The 18,626-nt window shown below is 43.2% G+C and overlaps 1 protein-coding gene across 8 annotated transcripts in view; it reads right to left on the bottom strand.

Moving 5' to 3' along the window:
* Positions 1–18,626, bottom strand: part of KIF1B (kinesin family member 1B) — a 137,807-nt gene that overhangs the window by 6,882 nt on the left and 112,299 nt on the right. For all 8 annotated transcript variants that reach the window (XM_036123477.2, XM_036123474.2, XM_036123471.2 and 5 more), the window contains 11 exons: positions 17,040–17,148; positions 15,626–15,692; positions 14,717–14,801; positions 11,969–12,074; positions 7,403–7,517; positions 6,391–6,524; positions 5,556–5,617; positions 4,217–4,362; positions 3,566–3,805; positions 2,397–2,468; positions 657–778 (listed from right to left, as the gene is read on the bottom strand). In XM_036123477.2, the coding sequence (XP_035979370.1) occupies positions 657–778; positions 2,397–2,468; positions 3,566–3,805; positions 4,217–4,362; positions 5,556–5,617; positions 6,391–6,524; positions 7,403–7,517; positions 11,969–12,074; positions 14,717–14,801; positions 15,626–15,692; positions 17,040–17,148 (1,258 nt within the window). The remainder of the gene's footprint in view (positions 1–656; positions 779–2,396; positions 2,469–3,565; positions 3,806–4,216; positions 4,363–5,555; positions 5,618–6,390; positions 6,525–7,402; positions 7,518–11,968; positions 12,075–14,716; positions 14,802–15,625; positions 15,693–17,039; positions 17,149–18,626) is intronic.

Consider the following 18,626-nt stretch of genomic DNA (forward strand, 5'->3'; position numbering starts at 1 on the left):
AGGTGGGTTCTGACAGGTGAGCACAACGAACGGAGACGGGCCAGGGAGTGTGATGGTGAGTCACAAACAAGCAATTACAGTGATGAATTCATGGGATCTAGACTACATTTGTCTCTATTATTCTTACCAATATGTTTCATTGTGCCATCGAATATATTTTCCAAACTAGTTTTAAACTGTTTTCCCCAAGATGGGACTTGCTCTGTCTGGTAGGACCAGGGAACCAAACAGGAGTGGGAATGGAAGGCCAAAATGAGCAGGAGAGGGATTCAGAGGAACCAAGGGTTTTCTTGCAGGAAGTTGGTGAGACATGGTGTTAGAAGGTACAGGAGCATCTCCCTGGGACTGTGATACCCAGAAAAGGCTCCCACATACTTCTGAGTGCTGCCAAGATGGATGGTCCTGCCCTCAGCAGAGAACCACTGAGCTAGAGGAAGGCTGGCGTTTCTTTGGTTCTTAGGCTAGCTTCTCTCAGTGAAGTCTGGGTACTTGCAGCTTCTTTTTTTTTGTATGTATGTATTGTAATCATTACCACCAACGTGGGGCTTGAACTCAAGACCCCGAGATCAAGAGTTGCATCTTCCACCAGCTGAGCCAGCCAGGCACCTCTTTTAATTATGATTATTATTTTTTTTAAAGTAAACTAGGGTACTTACTTCTGATCCAGAGAGTTGCTCCTAGCCTCTACCAGAGAAGGGCAGGTAGAGGAGGGAGTGAGGGTCGCACTGCTGAAACTGGACACAGAGGGATCCCGTCCGATAGGAGAGATATCAGACAACTGGAGGCAAACAGGAGACAGCAAGTGAGATGCCTCTGAAAACCCAAAATACCTCTGCAACGAGGAGCTTTGACACCCAGTGACCTCACATTCGTGTATCTGCTGCTGTAGGTTATTCAAGAAAACGACTTATAAATACTTTATGACCTGAATGTCACATTAGGAATCATTTACAAAAGAGGCAAGGCTGGCTTTTTATTTTGTGACTGTCCTGCATTAATTAAATGAGGCTATCTCTATGAGCCCAGTATTTAGAACAACAGGCACTATTCTAAGAATATGGCAGAAGCCCTGCCCTCCTGGAGCTTACGTTCTAAGTGGAGAAGGCAGACGACAAACAAATCAACAAACACTTTGCAAAGTGTCAGGTAGTCCTATGATCCAGTAATTCTACTACTGGGTATTTACCCAAAGAAAATGAAAATACTAACTCAAAAAGACATATGCACACCTATGTTCACTGCAGCATTATCTACAATAGCTAAGATATGAAAGCAACTCAAGTGTCCATTGATAAGATGAATGAATAAAGAAGATGGTCTATATACACAATGGAATATCATTCAGCCATAAAAAGGAATGAGACCTTGCCATTTGCGACAAGATGGATGGACCCAGGGGGTATTACGCTAAGTGAAATATGACCGAGAAAGACAAATACCGTATGATTTTACTTACACATGTGGAACCTAAAAAACAGAAACAAAACCAAGCAAAAAACCAGACTTTTAAATACAGAAAACAAACTGAGGGGAGACCAGTGGGGGGATGGGGGAAACAGATGAAGGGGATGAAGAGGTACAGACTTCGAGTTATAAAATAAATAAGTCACGGAGATGAAAAGTACAGCATCGGGAATACGGTCAATAATACTGTAATAACGTTGTGTAGTGACAGATGAGGACAATACTTATCGTGTGGTGAGCCCTGGGTGATGTACAGAACTGATCAATCACTGTGTTGTATGCCTGGAGCTAATTTAACACCGTGTGTCAACTACATGTCAATAACACAAAGCATCAGGTAGTGGGAAGGGCTACAGCAAAAACTAAAGCAGGGAGAGAGGTCAGACAGCTTCAGAGAGCTGCTGCCTTTACAGAGGGGGCTAAGGAGTTCATTTTTGAGCCGAAAAATGGACAAGAAAAGGGCGCCAATCATGGGCACTTGTGGAGGAAGACTATCCCGGGGAAAGGGATAGCAAGGCTGCCAAGGCCACCTAGGCAGCTGGAGTCTGAGGATCAGCAAAAAATGTCACAATGACTAGAACTGCATGAGCACTGCAGAGGTTCTTTAAAGTGCTCACCTCACTCTTTGTTGAAGGCGACAACATTTAATGCCACCACGAACCTCAGGACTTCTGGTGTCCTGTCACACAGTGACATACCAGCCCCTACAGAATCTCCTCCGAGGGATTCGGGGAAAAGCCAAAATGTTTCCCATCTGATAACACTCTAAGAGACACAGGGGGATGCCTTTATCTGCAGAAGTCAGTGTTCTGCCTCTGAGAAATTAAATAAATACAAGAGCAGATATGCCCTACATCCTCAGACCCAAAGCTACACCCATCTGAAACCACCTCAAAGCAGGGAGCCTGGGACGGGAAATCTGAGCTGCTCACCTTACAGTCGCTGATGCTGCCGTGCACCTGGCTGAACTCCCGGTTGAAGGTGTGAGTGAGAAGTTGCAGGCACTAGGGAAGAGAGAGGAAAGTGTGAGTTTCAATGGTTAAATGAAGCCCTGGATGCAAGGCAGGAAGAGAAAACAACAGGCTAACACCCACAGTGGAGCTCAGGTGCTGCCCCAACAGCTCTAGGATTAAGTAAGAATTTAGCAAGGGAAGCCTGGAGTATGCCTAACGAAGACAAATTAAGTGGATAAAAGGGCCATTCTCAAGACGACAAAAGCAAACAGCTGCCAACACCACAGTGGAGAAGTGCTTAAGAACACAACAGTGCCCCTTCCGATTTGTCCTGGTACTAGAAGTCATGGACACTTCTGGATGGACATATTTTTCTAAACTGACTAGAAGACCGTTTGGTTATTGAAACAACATGACACAGAAGCCCTCTCACCTCTATATTCCATTGTGGGCCAGTTGTCCAGACACCATATGCCTGAGTGTCATCCTCAGCAACCCCTCTACCCTCTCCCACCCCATCTGGGCAACAAGGAGTGCCAACTCTACCTCCCCAAAGTCTCTTCCGTGACGACTCTTCCTCTTCTCCCTGCGGCCTCCCGCCTCAGCTGAGACCCACACCATCTCTGATCTGGAGCACCGCAATAAAGAGCTCTTTGTGCCTCTAGGCTCTGTCACCCTAAACCCACCCTCTTTCTTGCTGCCACAGCAATCTTCCTAAAACACAAACACCTGTTTAAAATATTTCCATGTCACCCCCAGGACATTCTACACTCTAGTCCAGTCCCTAGATCCTGCAAGATCTGGTCCTGCCCCTCCCCACGTTCCCCATGTGATTCCCTAGCACTGAAGGTGTAGCCTATGAGGCTCCCTCTGGTGCAGCCTTCCAAGCTCAGGTCAGCAGCACCGGCCCGTGGAGGCCTCTCCTCGGGCTCCCCCAGACTCCAGACACACACCTCTATTATATGCTTGTCACCGAGTCACCTGTGAGTTCAGTAAGGATAGAAATGGAGTCTTATTTATTTCTACCTTCACAGCTAGTACAGGCCTTGAAACAGAGGCCCTCAAAGAAAGACGAAAACGAAAAATCCAACTAGCTCACAGGAGTCTCACGGTGGGAAAATGCTCGGCAACGAGGAAGGGATTCACACCTTGGTAGCCAGCTCCTTCTCTCGATCCACCAGGCTTTCAATGTCTGTTGAGTCGTAGCCGCTGCTCTCGCTGGGGGTGATGGCGCTTTCAAAGGTGGTGGTAGAGATCTGAGAGGAGATGCTGGTGGAGGTGCTGAGGGTCCCACTGCTGAGGCTAGGGGACAACGAGTCACTCAGGGATTTGGGGATGCTGTCACCAAGTCTCTCACGCAGCAGCAGGAAGTGGCGAGTTTTTTCCACCTAAGAAGATCAACACAAATGCCTCAGCAAACATAAAGCTTGTTAAGATTCTTTTTTTAAAGATTTATTTGTTTGAGAAAGCGAGTGTGTGCACATGTGAACAAGGTAGGGAGGGGCAGAGGGAGACTGAAAGGGACAGAGAATCTTTAGCAGACTCCCCGCTAAGCAAGGAGCCTGACATGGGGCTTGATCTCATGACCCCAGGATCATGACCTGAGCCGAAAATAAGAGCCGGACACTTAACCGACTGAGCCACCCAGGCACCCAAAGCTCGTTATCTTAATAAGCAAAATATGCCTCCATCATAACTGAAAGCTGAAAAGCCAAGATCACACAGAGAAGGTGAGTGTGACTGATACTTTGGGAGTCGTGCTCCAGAGTTTCATCTGAGCGTCTCCTGCCCTTGGGTACCTCGTGAAGGAGCTCCAGCTTCTCTAACTCCCACTGGTGCTCCAGGATGAGACTGTCCCCGCGGGGCCGCCAGCCTGCTAAGTTCTCTTCTCCCCGCACATAGGCCACAGACGTATCCAAGATTTTTCTTCTCCTCCTCTGCATGCCTGAGACAAGAGGAAGTAATTTTTTTTCAGAGAAAAATCTGGTTGCATTTTTAGCTCAAAACAAACTAATAATTCATATACATGGCAAACCAACACAGTCAAGATACAAGGGATTTTGATTATTAATAAAAATTAATCCCTTTTCCCTCAAAGCAATTCTCTGAACTTCTTTTAAAACAGAGTTTTACATTCTTTGATAACTATGAAGACTACAATGCAACTTTAGAAAATGCCCAAATTATTGTGTTAAGTGAAAATATAGAAAGACTGACTAGTCTGTACCCTATGGTTCCAAATATATAAAAATACACCCATATGAAAAAAGTAAGAAAGGACCACCTCTCCACCCCCAACCACACCCCACATTCAGGAGCTTAATTGGGACTGCAGATGACAAACAGCTTCAGCCCCATCATTTTCCATTAATTTTTAAAAATGTTATACTGTTTTTACATATCAAAGACACAAATTAATGTTAAGTAAGAAAATTTCTCAAGGATGTATCCGGACACTATAATTAGCTGCTATTGAGACTTGGATTCATACTCAAAATTCTTATTTTAATCTAAATCTTACCTGTGGGACCTGACCTTCTTCTGTGTATGTTCTCTAAAATGAATGATCAAACTCACCTTAATCAAATGTTTTTTAAAAACCCTGACTTTTGTCCACGTTCCAGCTTATAAACATAGAACTGCAAAGGGCTGCTTAAGGCCACCAAGCTAGAGGAACAGCAGCAGGCCAGAGAGACATCAAAAAGGACACAGCACAGATTCAGTTTAATAATTTGTCTCCCTAGAGCACAGGAACTTCTAATTCTAGCTTGACAGCACCTATTAAGTTACATTTTGCCAAGATATCTTTGGTGCTAATGTGGAAAGGGAAACGGTTATGAAGTTTGCCAAGCCAAATTCATTCTAATAGACCCAAATTTTGTTATAATATATTGCAACCTTGTGACATTTTGTTCAATACAGTTTTTATAACTGTTTTTGCAGGTCACAAACCAAATAGTGTTGTAACTCAGAAAAAGGTAACTCTCATCACCACCAAAAAACTGGCTTATAAAATAAATATACCTGGTTTCTAAAAAATTTTCTATCTATCCTACATGGGTAGGATAGATTTTTGACATAATATACTCCAAACACAGGCAAAGATAACTATCACCTCCCCAATCCATACGGGCTTACCTGGACTACCCGTGTCTGCCATTTTGCATAAACTGAGTTCATAAATTCCAGTGACTCGATTGCTATTTGAATTAAAACAAACAACTGTTTAGCTTCTTACAGCACAAAAACAGGAAAATCTCAATTCCTTCTACTTAAAACACTGTCTCCTATGTAGGGACTGCAGCCCACCCTCAAATATAATTACAGACATTTCTTATTTCTTTTCTTATTCTGAACTTAAGAAGTATATTTTTCCTAGAAGGAGTTTGTTTTCATCCCAATCTTTTGAATTACTTCAACAGGAGGACTAAAATTGAACGATAAACTCAAAAGTTTATAATACAAGTAGAAAAAATAAAAATCTGCCTTACCACAAGAGAAGAGATGAGGGGGAAAGTCTGACTAGAATGAAACGATGAGCATCAAATTTGGGGGCATGTGATTAGGAAGGGTACTGAACCTTCCACGTATTAGTAACACTTATTAGTTAGGCTGGATAGTGAGGCACGGTAATCCCTGTATTAGTCTTGATGTATTCTGATATACCTTAAATAGGAATAAATCTTTAAAAGAAGAAAATCCCAGTGGTAATCAGTTAGAATTAATGACATCTGAAAGAACATTTAGTCCCTGCAAAATCGTTCTGCGAGTGCTCACAATGTAATACTCCTTCCTTCCTTCACACACTCATGTGTCCATCAGTATTGCAGTAAATGCCAACACTCTAAAGTTACTGCACTCTTGGTATCAGGTTGTAAGCCAACCCTGAAACAGCAGGCGAGGGACACGGAGGGCTCAGCTGCTTCTGTAGGGGGCAAACGAGCTGGAAGCTACATTTGTCTCAGAAACTTACGAGTCTGGTGACTTTGAGTAGCCGCTGCCAAAGAGGCTACGCAGAGAGCGTGGAGGCGAGATCTTGGCATCCCGGGAGTAGAAGACCATGCACACGTCCTTGGTGATGACCGCCGGCTGGATGCAATGATCCAACTGAAAGCACAAATGAGTGGGCTCCATTTAAATGCAGACAGAGTGTCTGTGGCAGGACTCTGTGCACTAGCTTAGTCGGAAAGCTGGTGGGGGCTGGAAGATTTACCCAGAGGTGGAGGCTGGAAGATTTATTTCAGCTCTACCAACTACTTCAACAGCAGCTCAGCAGATAATGTGTGAAAGACTAGGTCGTAGTCCTTGCAGCTGCTTTATTTTCCCCAATTTTTAAAAAACTTTCTTCTGAAATAATGGCTAATAGTTATTATTTATTATGTGCCAAGCACTGTTCGAATGCTTTTGTATCTGACCTCTCTATACCTTTCTGAGGTAAATGTCATCATTACTACTCCTGTTTAAGAGATGAGGGAACTGAGGCGCAGAGAGAGCCCCTGTGGAAGGACATGCTGGCAGTAAGTGGCAGCACCGGAATTCGAACTCAGACAGGCTGGTTCCAGGGTCTGTGCCGTTGATCACTACCAGGCTCTGCCCACAGCCGCAAAAACAAGAGGCGAAGTTTTCTTTAAATTGTATCTTCTTTGAAGAAGGCGATTAGGTTACTAAAACTGAAGTTATAATAGAAGCCATATGACTTTAAGTTTATTTATTATTTTTTTTTAGTAATCTCTACACCCACTATGGGGCTTGAACTCACGACCCCAAGATCAAGAGTCGCACGCTCTTCTGACCGAGCCGGCCAGGCGCCCGGTCGTAGGATTTTTGTGATTACGTAGAGATGAGGAACAGAAGCGAATACAATCAGAACAGTAGCAAACAGTGACAAAAAATTCAGTCGAATCTTTCCTCCTCATTTCTTGTGGTAATCTGCCCACTGTTCAGGCCTAGCCATTCACGGTCATTTAGGTTCAAAGTCTCCTCACCTCTAGGTACGCTGACAAGGTCATATAGATCTTTTCCCCATAGGGCGTCACTCGGTTCAGAAGAAGAGAGTTATGGAGGGAGCTGTCCCACACGGCCTCGAAACGGTAGAAGGTCCTGAGGTCAGAAAGGCAAGAGGGAGTCATCCAGAAGAAGTGAAGTCACCTTAGTCCAGGTTCTCTGTCAGTAACACTACCGAATCCTACACCAACAAACACTTGGAATATACTGAGATCATTTAATGACACGGTGGAGCCTTTATCCCCTAGAAGGAAAAGATAGGCCCCCAGTCTCTCGCCCCACCCACCATCCAGGAGCACTTAGCTATGCTTTTTTTTTTTTCTGGACAAGCCTGCTTCTCTGTCTATAAACATAAAAACAGATCAATCAAAGAGATTAAGATTGCCTGTGGACAGAAACTAAAGGAAGAAAGCCTAAGTAAGCGCCTCCGCAGTCAACAAATAGGGCAGGAAGCAAATCCTCAGGAGCCTGCAATCCTATCTTCACATCCCAGTCCAGTTCCGCTGTGCCTTCGAAATGTCACAAACACCTGGGAGGCCTGACAGAGAAAACAGGCAGAATAATTTAAGTACAGAGAGTCTAATTTTAAATAAAAGAACAGGAGGCTATTCTTAGCTGATGTTTAAGTAAAAGAATGATTTTAATACCAAAGCTGGCTAACTACTATTTGTTACTTTTCAAAAAAAATCCACATGAAAAGCAATCTTCCGCTTCAGTAACAACTAAAGCTTGACTTAATAAGCACCCAGAAACAGTTTTTTAAGTTGTTCTAATATCTTCCTTTTCTCCTACTGGTAAAGCCCCACAGACCTGACCTGACATCCGTTCTGCCAGTTCTACAGCATCGTCCGAAGCACCGCACTGAGTTACAGCCCAGCTCCCAGCTCTGCCCGCAGTGCCCTCCACCCCCACTCTGGTCCCATGACAAGTGTCTACTCTGCACAGTGCACGTTCCATCACCACTGGCTCACACCCAGTTCAGCGAGAAAGACTTTCTGCACACTGCTTCCTTCTACACCTCCTTGCTCCTTCCCAATAGTAACCTTGCTATTGCTGTCTTTTCTAGATTTCCTATAACAAATAACTTCCCTAAATCAGATGAAGAGAGATGGGAAAGACTTCCTTCACTACTGAACCAGGATTTTTTTTCTACCCTAAAAGAAGAAAATAGATGAGACAAGCAGCTCTGACAGCAGAAAGAGAAATGTTTAAAAATAAACAACCTATTTCTCACAGACTGGTCTATTTCCCAAATAGCCGAACTGGTCTCTACTACCTCACAGGATAAAACCAAGAAAACAGTGAATAATTATGCAAAGCTACAGAGCAGCAAACCTTCAAGCTTCTGAAAGAGAGGACAGACAAGGAGCAGAGAAGACCCAGGCTGAGATTTCATATGAAAGGAGGGGGAGTAACACTCTAATTTGTAATCTAGCAGAAGAAAAGCTGAAGGTGCATAAGAATAAAATGGACAAGAGTTTAGTAAATGGGATGAGAAAAGAAGCGCTCTACCAATCACTTAAGAAGCTGTATGTGAAATTGTACACGCATCAGGAAAAGCCAGGGCACAAGGGTATAGGATAAGGTGCTGCTCTATCCTAGGTCTGCATGGGGAAAAACTACTAAATTAAAACAGTAGTCTAAGCAACATAAGACATAAAGCATTCTGATACACTAGAATCTTTATGTGCAAAAAAGCAAACAGAAAATACCTAGGAATATCCTTATCAAGAAAGAGCCTGCAAAAACACAGAAAAGGCTTTTGTTAGTGCAGTTGCGGAACAAAAAAGTAAAGGAAAAAAGAGAGAAAAGCAAAAGAGAAAAAAGTATATAAAAAGGACAAATTTGCTGTTAAGCAAAGTGAATCCAAGTGGACAATTAACAGAGAACTCCATGGGGCACAATTTGATAGACAGCTTACAATGACATGGGTCCCTCTCCTGTGACATTTAATTAAGGAAAATGCTGGGCACAGAAGGGATGGTGAACACCACCTCTATTAACACCTGTCTACAGGTGACTCGGTACTGGAAATGGTAGGAAGCTGCTGTGGAGTGAAGGGAAAACCAAGTCAATTAGGTAACACATAAGCAGGACTGGGAAGAAAAGCAGCAGTGGCCCTTGTGGGCTACACACCCAATCAGCACGCCGGAATAGCTCTCACAGATAAATGTACATCACACACCCAAACTGCAGTTCTTTAAGTTCAACTTTAAACATTAAACCTTAGGCAAACAGAACAAAAGCTCTCTTAACTAAATTCTACTTAGCAACTTGCCAAATTAACTTATGCTCTCTGTATTTCCTAATATAAAAAAGGATGTCCATTTTGCACTGAGCATCCTAAACTAGTGGTATCTCATACGCCAGACAGTTTGCTTCTAAGAGCTGAGTATTGTGCTTATCAAGTATCAATAGTATTTGGTCCTGAACCTGTTTATACAGTTGTACTTATTATAATCATCTAATTTAATAAAATATTAGGCAAATCCATGAAACATGAGGGCAAAAGGAATTTTTGTTTAGTGCGAAACAAAACTAAGTTTAACTTTATTTATTTATTTATTTATTTATTTGGAGAGAGAGTGAGAGCGAGTGAGCAGGGGGAGGGGCAGAGAGAGAGAATCCCAAGCAGGCTCCATGGTCAGCACAGAGTCAGACACAGGGCTTGATCTCACGACCTGATCCAAAATCAAGAGTCAGATGCCCAACCGATTCTGAGCCACCCAGGCACCCCAAGTTGAATCTTTTTAAAAGATGTGATAATGCTGAGTTAAAAAACACCTGTTAAGGTTGGGTATGATCAGTGTAAAAAAAAAGGGGGGGGAATAATAAATTTTAATGATAAATGATAAAAAGTTTAAAGGATTTTGCATTTAGATTCTTCATAGGTTTCTAGTTCTTGTTCCACCAAACTAAAAACCAGATGATGAATTATGGGCATGGTTTTGCAAGAATAACAATCAGAAGTTCAATAAATGAGCCTACAATTTAAGGAAAGGCTTTGGCCCTACGGTAAGAGCTTGACAAATTAATGTACGTTTATATAGCTTAAATTGTTTAAAGTATGTATCTTTTTTATTATACCTGACTTTAGCCAACTTTTTTGATTAATTAACTCTAAACCTCTCCCGTGAAAGAAGCTGGTTCTAACAAAAGCCAAATTAATCTACAGCATCTGACCCGTAGCTGGGTATGAATCAAAGGACTTTTGAAGGTTACTCTAATGCAGGCAACCAGCATTTCAACCAAACATCATTGTTCTGTGTATTTTGCTAAGTATTCTAGGGAAATTTAAGATCTATTTCTCATAGTTGCCAAGAAAATATGGTGAATGCCACCTGAATATCTGCTATCAACGTCCAGCTGGAGAGAATACCATGTGGGGTTAATGTTGACTTCAGAGAAACGGCATTCTTCACGATTCTGCCCAGGAATAGATCGGGCAGGGCCAGAGCATGCTTCTTTACCTCTGCCACCCCTCCCCTACTGGCACACCCTCAGATTCCTTCCCTCTCTCTCACAGTGCCTGCAGCCCCACCTACAGGCAAAAAGCACATAGACAGTTGCTTTTTTTCCCTTTTTCTATGCAAAACTGTAACACAAGGAAACAACGGAAAAAAATTAATCCTGGCCCAAACTTCTAATCCTGTTTCTGCTTTCTGTCTCCTTTTTCCTCTCCCTCTTTCCAACACAGATGCGAGCACGTTTTTCAGGAACAGAGAGGGGTATATAGAAGTCCTCCTGTAATGCAAAGGCCACATCAGAACACAGAGCCACCTCTGCTCCCCAGCCCTTGCCACATAAAGGAGTGGGGTCTGTGCACAGTGACTTAACGCCTTTCCTGGGGACGGAGGGGGGCCCCAAGAGATTTATCTCCAGTCGGACATGGGAAAGCAGACTGGCTATGGACTTTATGCACTGTCGTCACTTGATTATAAAATGGAATTTTAAGGGAAACTAATTTAAAATTTAAAGTAAAATTCACTATTTATAGCAGACAACCTTGTTCAGAAGAGTTTATATATATTAATTTATCACCTTTATGAGTAAATGAAAATGAAAAGCAAACACTGAGACTCCTGGAGCCTCTGCTGGCAGCGGCCAAAGCTAAACACAAGACGGTTCGCTATGCCTCGGAGGGCGTGTTTCCATGACACTCAGGACCAACAGACCTTTCTCCACAGCAACCTCTTCATAGGAAAACACTTAGCTCAGCAACAATTAATTTGTACTTTTAAACCCTTGGGTAGCATGCTGCATTTTCTTTTTCTGTTCTTGTCTCTCAGACTCTGTTACATCTACTCTAACTCCACACAGGACAGAACATTTTCATTCTATACGGATAACTGATCCACATACACCGATCTCTATTTATTTATTTACTTTTGGAGAGCCAGGGGTGCAGGGAGGAAAGGGATGTCTGAAGTGAGAAAGGAATATGTTTCTGCACCTGAACAGCAGTCACTGGGTGAAAAAGGAATCTAATGGGGGAGCATCAGCCCCCAGAGCGTGGACTCATCGGGCTGCACAGGGGCCCTCCCTACCTGCTGGAGTTGTGGGAGGACTTCAGGTACTTGGCGGAGATAATATTTAGAGAGAGGATGGCATCAACTGCAGCCTCATCCACCTCAGCCTTATTCCTGATCCGGCCTACGAGGAAGAATAAACAAACTAGGACAGGGGTACACTTAAAAACACAAGGGAGATTCATTAAGCCAAAGAGAAACTTTTAAATCCAGGTACCTTCAGGTGCTGGAAGGTCACGTGGCTCACCACTGAGTGGTCTCCCACAATCCATGCCGCCTTCCACTTACTTCCCACCTTTAGTCCACTGTGAAACCTGACTGACTCTGTTCGAGAAGTTTCTCATACTCATCTCAACTCTTATTGCTGATACCACCGCCTGCTCACAAAGGTCACCCCTTCCTGTCTGGAACCCTGTGGTGGCCACTGCACTGGCCTCCCGGCTGCTCACCTCTCCCCCTCTCCAATCCACCCCACGCTCACTTTACATAAACTTCTTTAGCCACCACCTTCATTATACCACTTTCTTGTTCAAAATCCTACAACCGTTTTCAAATTAACACTAGGGGAACCCTAGGGGATGTATGGCACAGAGGTCAAGAGCACAGCTTAGGGAGCTGGACTGCCTGGGTTCAAATCTCAGCTTCAGCACTTTCTGGCTGTGAGGCTTAGGCATATTGCTCAACCTCTCTGAGTCTTGGTTTCCTCATCTGTGAGGTGGGATTAACAATTCTTCCCTCACATGATTGTTACAACCACGTTATATGTTTGTTATGTTATATTAAACTAATATTTCTAGAGCATTCAGAAATGTACCTGTTACAGAGTAAGCACTACATAAATGTTCATTTAAAAAAAAAAAAAAAAAAAAAGCTTGAAAAACACTGCCCTAGACAGAAGAGTGTAAAATCTCCCTTCTAAGGGTTCTTAGTCTAGTCCATAGATACTCAAAGGGTCTGTGTATAGAATTCAGGAGGTCTATGTGCTTAAATGGGAAAAAAAATTACAACTTTATTTTCATAAACTTCTGACTGAAATTTGGCATTTCCTTCAATTATGAAAGGAGAGGACAACCCACAGGAAAATCAGCAGTACCTGTGACTCTGTCCACAGTAGAAATCATAGAAGTTTTCATATCATACTAAGGTAAAATATCCTGACATTCATTACACTCTGAATGATAGAAATCAGACCCACTGCTTCTTTAATGCATTTAATGCATTAATATAAATAACAAGTTTTTTTTTAAGATTTTATTTATTTATTTGACAGAGAGAGATCACAAGTAGGCAGACAGGCAGGCAGAGGGAGAGGGAGAAGCAGGCTCCTTGCTGAGCACGGAGCCCGATATGGGGCTCAATCCCAGGACCCTGGGATCATGACCTGAGCCGAAGGCAGACAGACACTTAACCGACTGAGCCACCCAGGCGCCCCTAAATCACAGTTTATATTATAAATCTGTTTAGTATTTGAGAAATTTCAGTACCATTAGTTCCCTTTGTAATCCTATGTACAGTTGACCCTTGAACAACAAGGGTGTTATTGGGTGTGAACTGCAAGGGGCCACTTATACACAGATTTCTTTCGATAAATACAGTCAGCATTGTAAATGTATTTTCTCTTCCCTCTTCCTCTTTTTTTTTTAGAGAGAGCGCACATGCGTGAGCTGAGGGGAGCAGAGGGAGAGGGAGAGAGAGAATCTTAAGCAGGCTCCAAGCCCAGCACACCTGACACGGGGCTCAATCTCACAACCCTGAGATCATGACCTAAGCCAAAATCAAGAGTCAGACACTTAACCGACTGAGCCACCCAGGCGCCCCCTTACAATTTTCCTAATAACATTTTCTTTTCTCTAGCTTACTTTAAGCATATAGCATATAACGCATATAACATACAAAATATGTGTTAATTGACTAAGTTATTGGGAAGGCTCTGGTCAACAGTGGGCTGTTAGCAGTTAAATTCTGGGGAGTCAAAAGTTAAAAGTGAATATTCAACTGTGCTTATTCTAACCTCATGTTGTTCAAGGGTCAACTGTACTTTATTTTCTACATTTAAAAACATAATTCTGAGGCTTCACCACTGTCAAAGGGGTTCATGGCAATAAAAGATTCAGAACCCTGCCTTAGACTCTAAAGCTTACATGGTTTAGTCAATTTTTTCTTTTCATCATGCAACCCTGGCCATGGGTTTCTAGCCATTTGCATTTTAGAGACGTTCCTGACTCTCTTACTCAAGATGTTTCTGTGTGTGGAGAACAAAAGAGATGAAAATGGGTCCTTTTTGCTGTTAATTCTCAGCACAGATCTTTCTCACTTGCCCTCCTCGCACTTACTCATCAAACTGTTTTATTTGTTATTTTTTTTAAAGTATATATATTTATTTAAGTACTCTCCACACCCAGGGTGGGGCTCGAACTCAGGACGTTGAGATGAAGAGTCGCACACTCCACTAACTGAGCCAGCCCGGTGCCCCAAACTGTTTTAAACATCCATAGGTTGTCTCCTCAACGAAACTGCAAGCTCACAAACGAGCAGAAACTTCTCTTATGCCCTTTCTGAGCCTCTAGCACAGAACCATTCCCACCGTAACAGAGTAAAATAAAGGTTGGTTGAATAACATATCCCTAATGATGGGGGCTGAGAAACAAGAGTAGTTTCAAACTATATATGTTCTCCACACTCTGTGTTTTCCAGTACTCCTTCCCCACATTCCCCACGCTCCTCGAAAAAGCCTGGCTCCAACCTCAGCCGATGGAATGTACTCACCTACCACCAGCTCACGAACATCCTTCCAATGGAGTTCACTCCCCTTCTCGTGGATGATGGTCACTGTGATCCTTCGCTGGATGCCCTAGGTAACGGAGCAGGGTTGCAGTTTAGCTGGCACAATCTATGACTTCTGGATTGTATGGTGTAGGGCTGGGCAAGGAGAGGTCTGGAGAGAGGGGGAAACGCTGCCCCACTGTTACTCTAAACAAAGGGATTTAGGTCAGGGGATGAGGAAGAACCAGGTTCTGACATGGCTTTAAGAACAGATGACCAGATTGTATGACCCAGAATATGAGACCCTCAGCTCCTATGCCCACCTGGGTTATAACCATTTTTATTCTTAAAGATTTTATTTTTAAGTAATCTCTACACCCAATGTGGGGCTTGAACTCACAACCCTGAGATCCAGAGTCACATGCTCCACAGATTGAGCCAGCCAGGTGTGCCAGTCAAGCACTGTTGAGCACTGACTGAATCTACTCTTGATTTACAAAAGGAGGACCTACATTTCATGGCCAGATTTTTAGTCCACTGCAACTTCCATCCTCTATCTCCATTAAGAACTTTTAACTGTGAAAGCACAGTTTCCAAACATGAAAACTGTATATAAGAAAATAAAATTGTTTAAAATGACATGGGAGCTGCACAAATTATAATAATTGAATAAAACAAAGTCTTTTTCAAAATAGGTCCTCTAAAATATATTTATATATATAAGCAAGGGTATAATATAAGCCAAGGTCTGAGGAAGAAACATTAAAAAACAAACATACAAAAAAAGAAAAAAAAAGAAGGACAAGGTCTCTTCAATCCCCAAATCCACTTAAAATGAAGAGGAAAAGCAGAGAGACAGAAAGAGCTCTGTATCCATCCTTCCTAGGCCCTCTCTGGCTCCCTCGTTAGTACCTGATGGAGCAAAAACGTCCCCTGGCAGGGCAAGCCTGCTGTGTGGTCAACCACAGCTGGGATGTACCTATAAAAATAGAAATGCACGAGAAAGCAGTTAGATGGGATGCTTGTGCTGAGTGCCACCTCATCCGCAAGGTCCTCCCTGTCGCTACAGCCCCCATGGTCTCTGTTTCCCGTCTTCCTCACCATCTGGGCACTTCATCACACGTTCATTTGCATTTAATAAACCTTTTCGCTTATCCACACCACATCACCCTCACTAGACCGAAGTGCTCACAGCACGGTAACATCCTTTGGCTCCATCCCATCCTCCTGCATAACAGATACTCCATAAATAAATGTACAACTGCAACAGGAGGTGTCAGGAGGGAAGAAAGGGATCGTTTCAGATTCTAGGTAGTGTTTAAGAATCAGAAAGCAATGAACTCAGTAGACACTATTACCACTGTAACTATGTCTCCCTCATAATGCAAGTTATAAACACATTATAGATCTGTCTACGGAAAGTACAATTTCTTAAAGCAATGTCACTATTGACAATTAAATACAGGACTGATGCAGCCATACTCTCACACAGAGTAGGAACTCAAAAAATGTTCCATGGAGCTGATCATGATGGCGGTACTCAGCATTATAAACAGAGGATCATCAGGGTAACATTTATTCCCTACCCCTTACATGAACTGATAAAGCCCCTTGCCTCTGTTTCGGAATGGGATCTTTTCTGTGTGTTTTTCCAAGAGCATTTTAGAGACAACTGTGAACAACAATTATTTTCACCACTTACTCTAACACAGCTCACACAGAGAAAGTAAGCTGATGTTGATTATTTTGATCTAGGTCAACAATCCTCAACTGGGGGTGATTTGCAATGTCTGAAGACATTTGTGGTTGGCACACTGGAGGGCAGGTGCTACCGGCACCTTGTGGGTAGAGGCCAGGGATGCGGCTCAATATCCTAGGACAGCAGCCCCATGACAAAGGGTTATCCAGCCCAAAACAGTGCCGAGGTTGAGAAGCCCTGGTCTGAAGAATCATTCTGCCCCCAATCCTCCCACTGAGATTATTAAGGTTAAAGTCCTGACTATATTATGTGCAATATGCTTCTGACTCCCTTTGCTTTGCTGCTGACGGAATCCACTCTGTAAGTTTTCCTTCCTCATACAAACTGCCAGTCTCCGTGTTCTTGGCTGTTGCTAATAAGAAGGCAAATTATTATTCTGGACAGTCACTTCTTTGACAAACATCTAATTCAAAGTATAATACCAACACCACCAAAAATTCAATTCAAAACTGGAATTCAACAGTGACAATGATTCTTTAACCTGAATAAGAGGAGACTCAAAATTACATTTTTTTTTAATTTTGAAAAACTTAGCCTTTGTTTAAAAATTTAGAAAGTTGGACTTACTCTCCTGTAGGCTCCAGTTCACTGATCTCAAACCAAACCAGAAGATCATACTTGCTCATGCTCTGGCCAAGGCTGGTTTTGCTCATGGTGTTTAACTTGGTGGCTGGAACTTTTAAAAGTTTTTAGAAAATATCAAAATATGGTCCCAGTCTACTTAGTAAAAGCATAAGCTCTTCAAGGACACACTTGGGAAAGGTAACAAGAGTCGGGGTGAGATTTCAACGTAGAAGACCCAGATAAACGTCACCATCAACGACATCAGTGCCTCTAAATTCAGAGAACTAGGAAAATGGAGAGTTGGTATCTTTCTCCCTCTCACCAAACAGTATATCTAATAACAAGAAAACAGATTTTGTGCAGAGTAAATGTGCTCATAAAACCATTCAAAAACCTTCCTTAGACTCTCCTATTCTGTGGCATGTTGAGCATGGAAATGATGTGGGAGAGACAGTGTGGGCAGAACCTCACACCTCACAGGGTCTCCTCAAAGCTGGAATGCATGAGGGAAGACCCATGCTCCAGCCCAGTGGTTCCCAAACCTCCCTGCACATGGGATCTTTAAGCAGAGCCCAGGCAATTAAATGACAATCTCTATGGGTGGGACCCAGTCCTCTGAGAGGACTGAAACCCTTTCAGGTGATTCCAATGTGCCCATTCTCTGCTCAGAACCTGGGAGCACTGGAGTGAGAGTCCAGTGACTTGGGATCTACTACTATTCAACCGCTAACTACTAGGTGACTTTGATTGAGTCGCTTAATCTCTGGAAGTATGTCTCCTCATCTACAAAAAGTAAATTAGAATATTTAGCCTGCAATCTTGAACAGGTATCATGATGACCCACTGACACGAGGGATCTGGAGGGGCCTCATGACTCACACAGCCCTAGTCAAATGTTAGCCTATTTGCACTATTCACTCCAGCTGAATTCCACATGAGCTGGTGCTGCTAGTCAAGAAAAAATTAGTGTCACTGATTCTGGCGGTCATCTGAGGGCCAAAAAGCAAAATCAGAAGTATTAAAAACAAACAAACAAAAAAACCCCAACCCACCTACTGGTAAAAATCTTTAAAATTAAAGAACCATTGCAGATAATCCAAGTGAACAAACATAAGGAGATTCCACAACCCCTCCCCCCCCCCCAGGGTGATGTGAAAGAGGCTCAAGGAGAGAAGGTGTGTCCTCATATCTCTCCCAAGGAAACGTATTCTTGCCAATGTGCTAGACCCTAGATCCGGTTCAAGCAGCAAACAGCAATGCCAGTATTTCCTACACAGAGAGCCAGGCTTTAGGCTAAGCCCCTGAGGATGGTTCTACACCTAAGGCAGAGCTAAGTTAGCTACTAACCATCTCGTTTGGGTGCCCTCTCACTCTGGCAGCCTGGCACTGGCAGAGAGAGAAAAGACGGCCCTGGGTCCGCCCCATCCTGGAAGGTGGCAACAGCGGAGGAAGCAAGTGCATTGGCGTGCTCGGAAAACGCGTCCAACACATGCACATTCACATAGTCAGCTATGAGAAATCGAACCAGTTCAATCTTTCTCTCATGGTCTGAAGGCCGGATGGAGAGCAGGAGTACAGAGGTGGACAAGT

The sequence above is a fragment of the Halichoerus grypus genome, chromosome 5 (genome assembly GCF_964656455.1).
Source record: "Halichoerus grypus chromosome 5, mHalGry1.hap1.1, whole genome shotgun sequence".
Taxonomy (NCBI): domain Eukaryota; kingdom Metazoa; phylum Chordata; class Mammalia; order Carnivora; family Phocidae; genus Halichoerus; species Halichoerus grypus.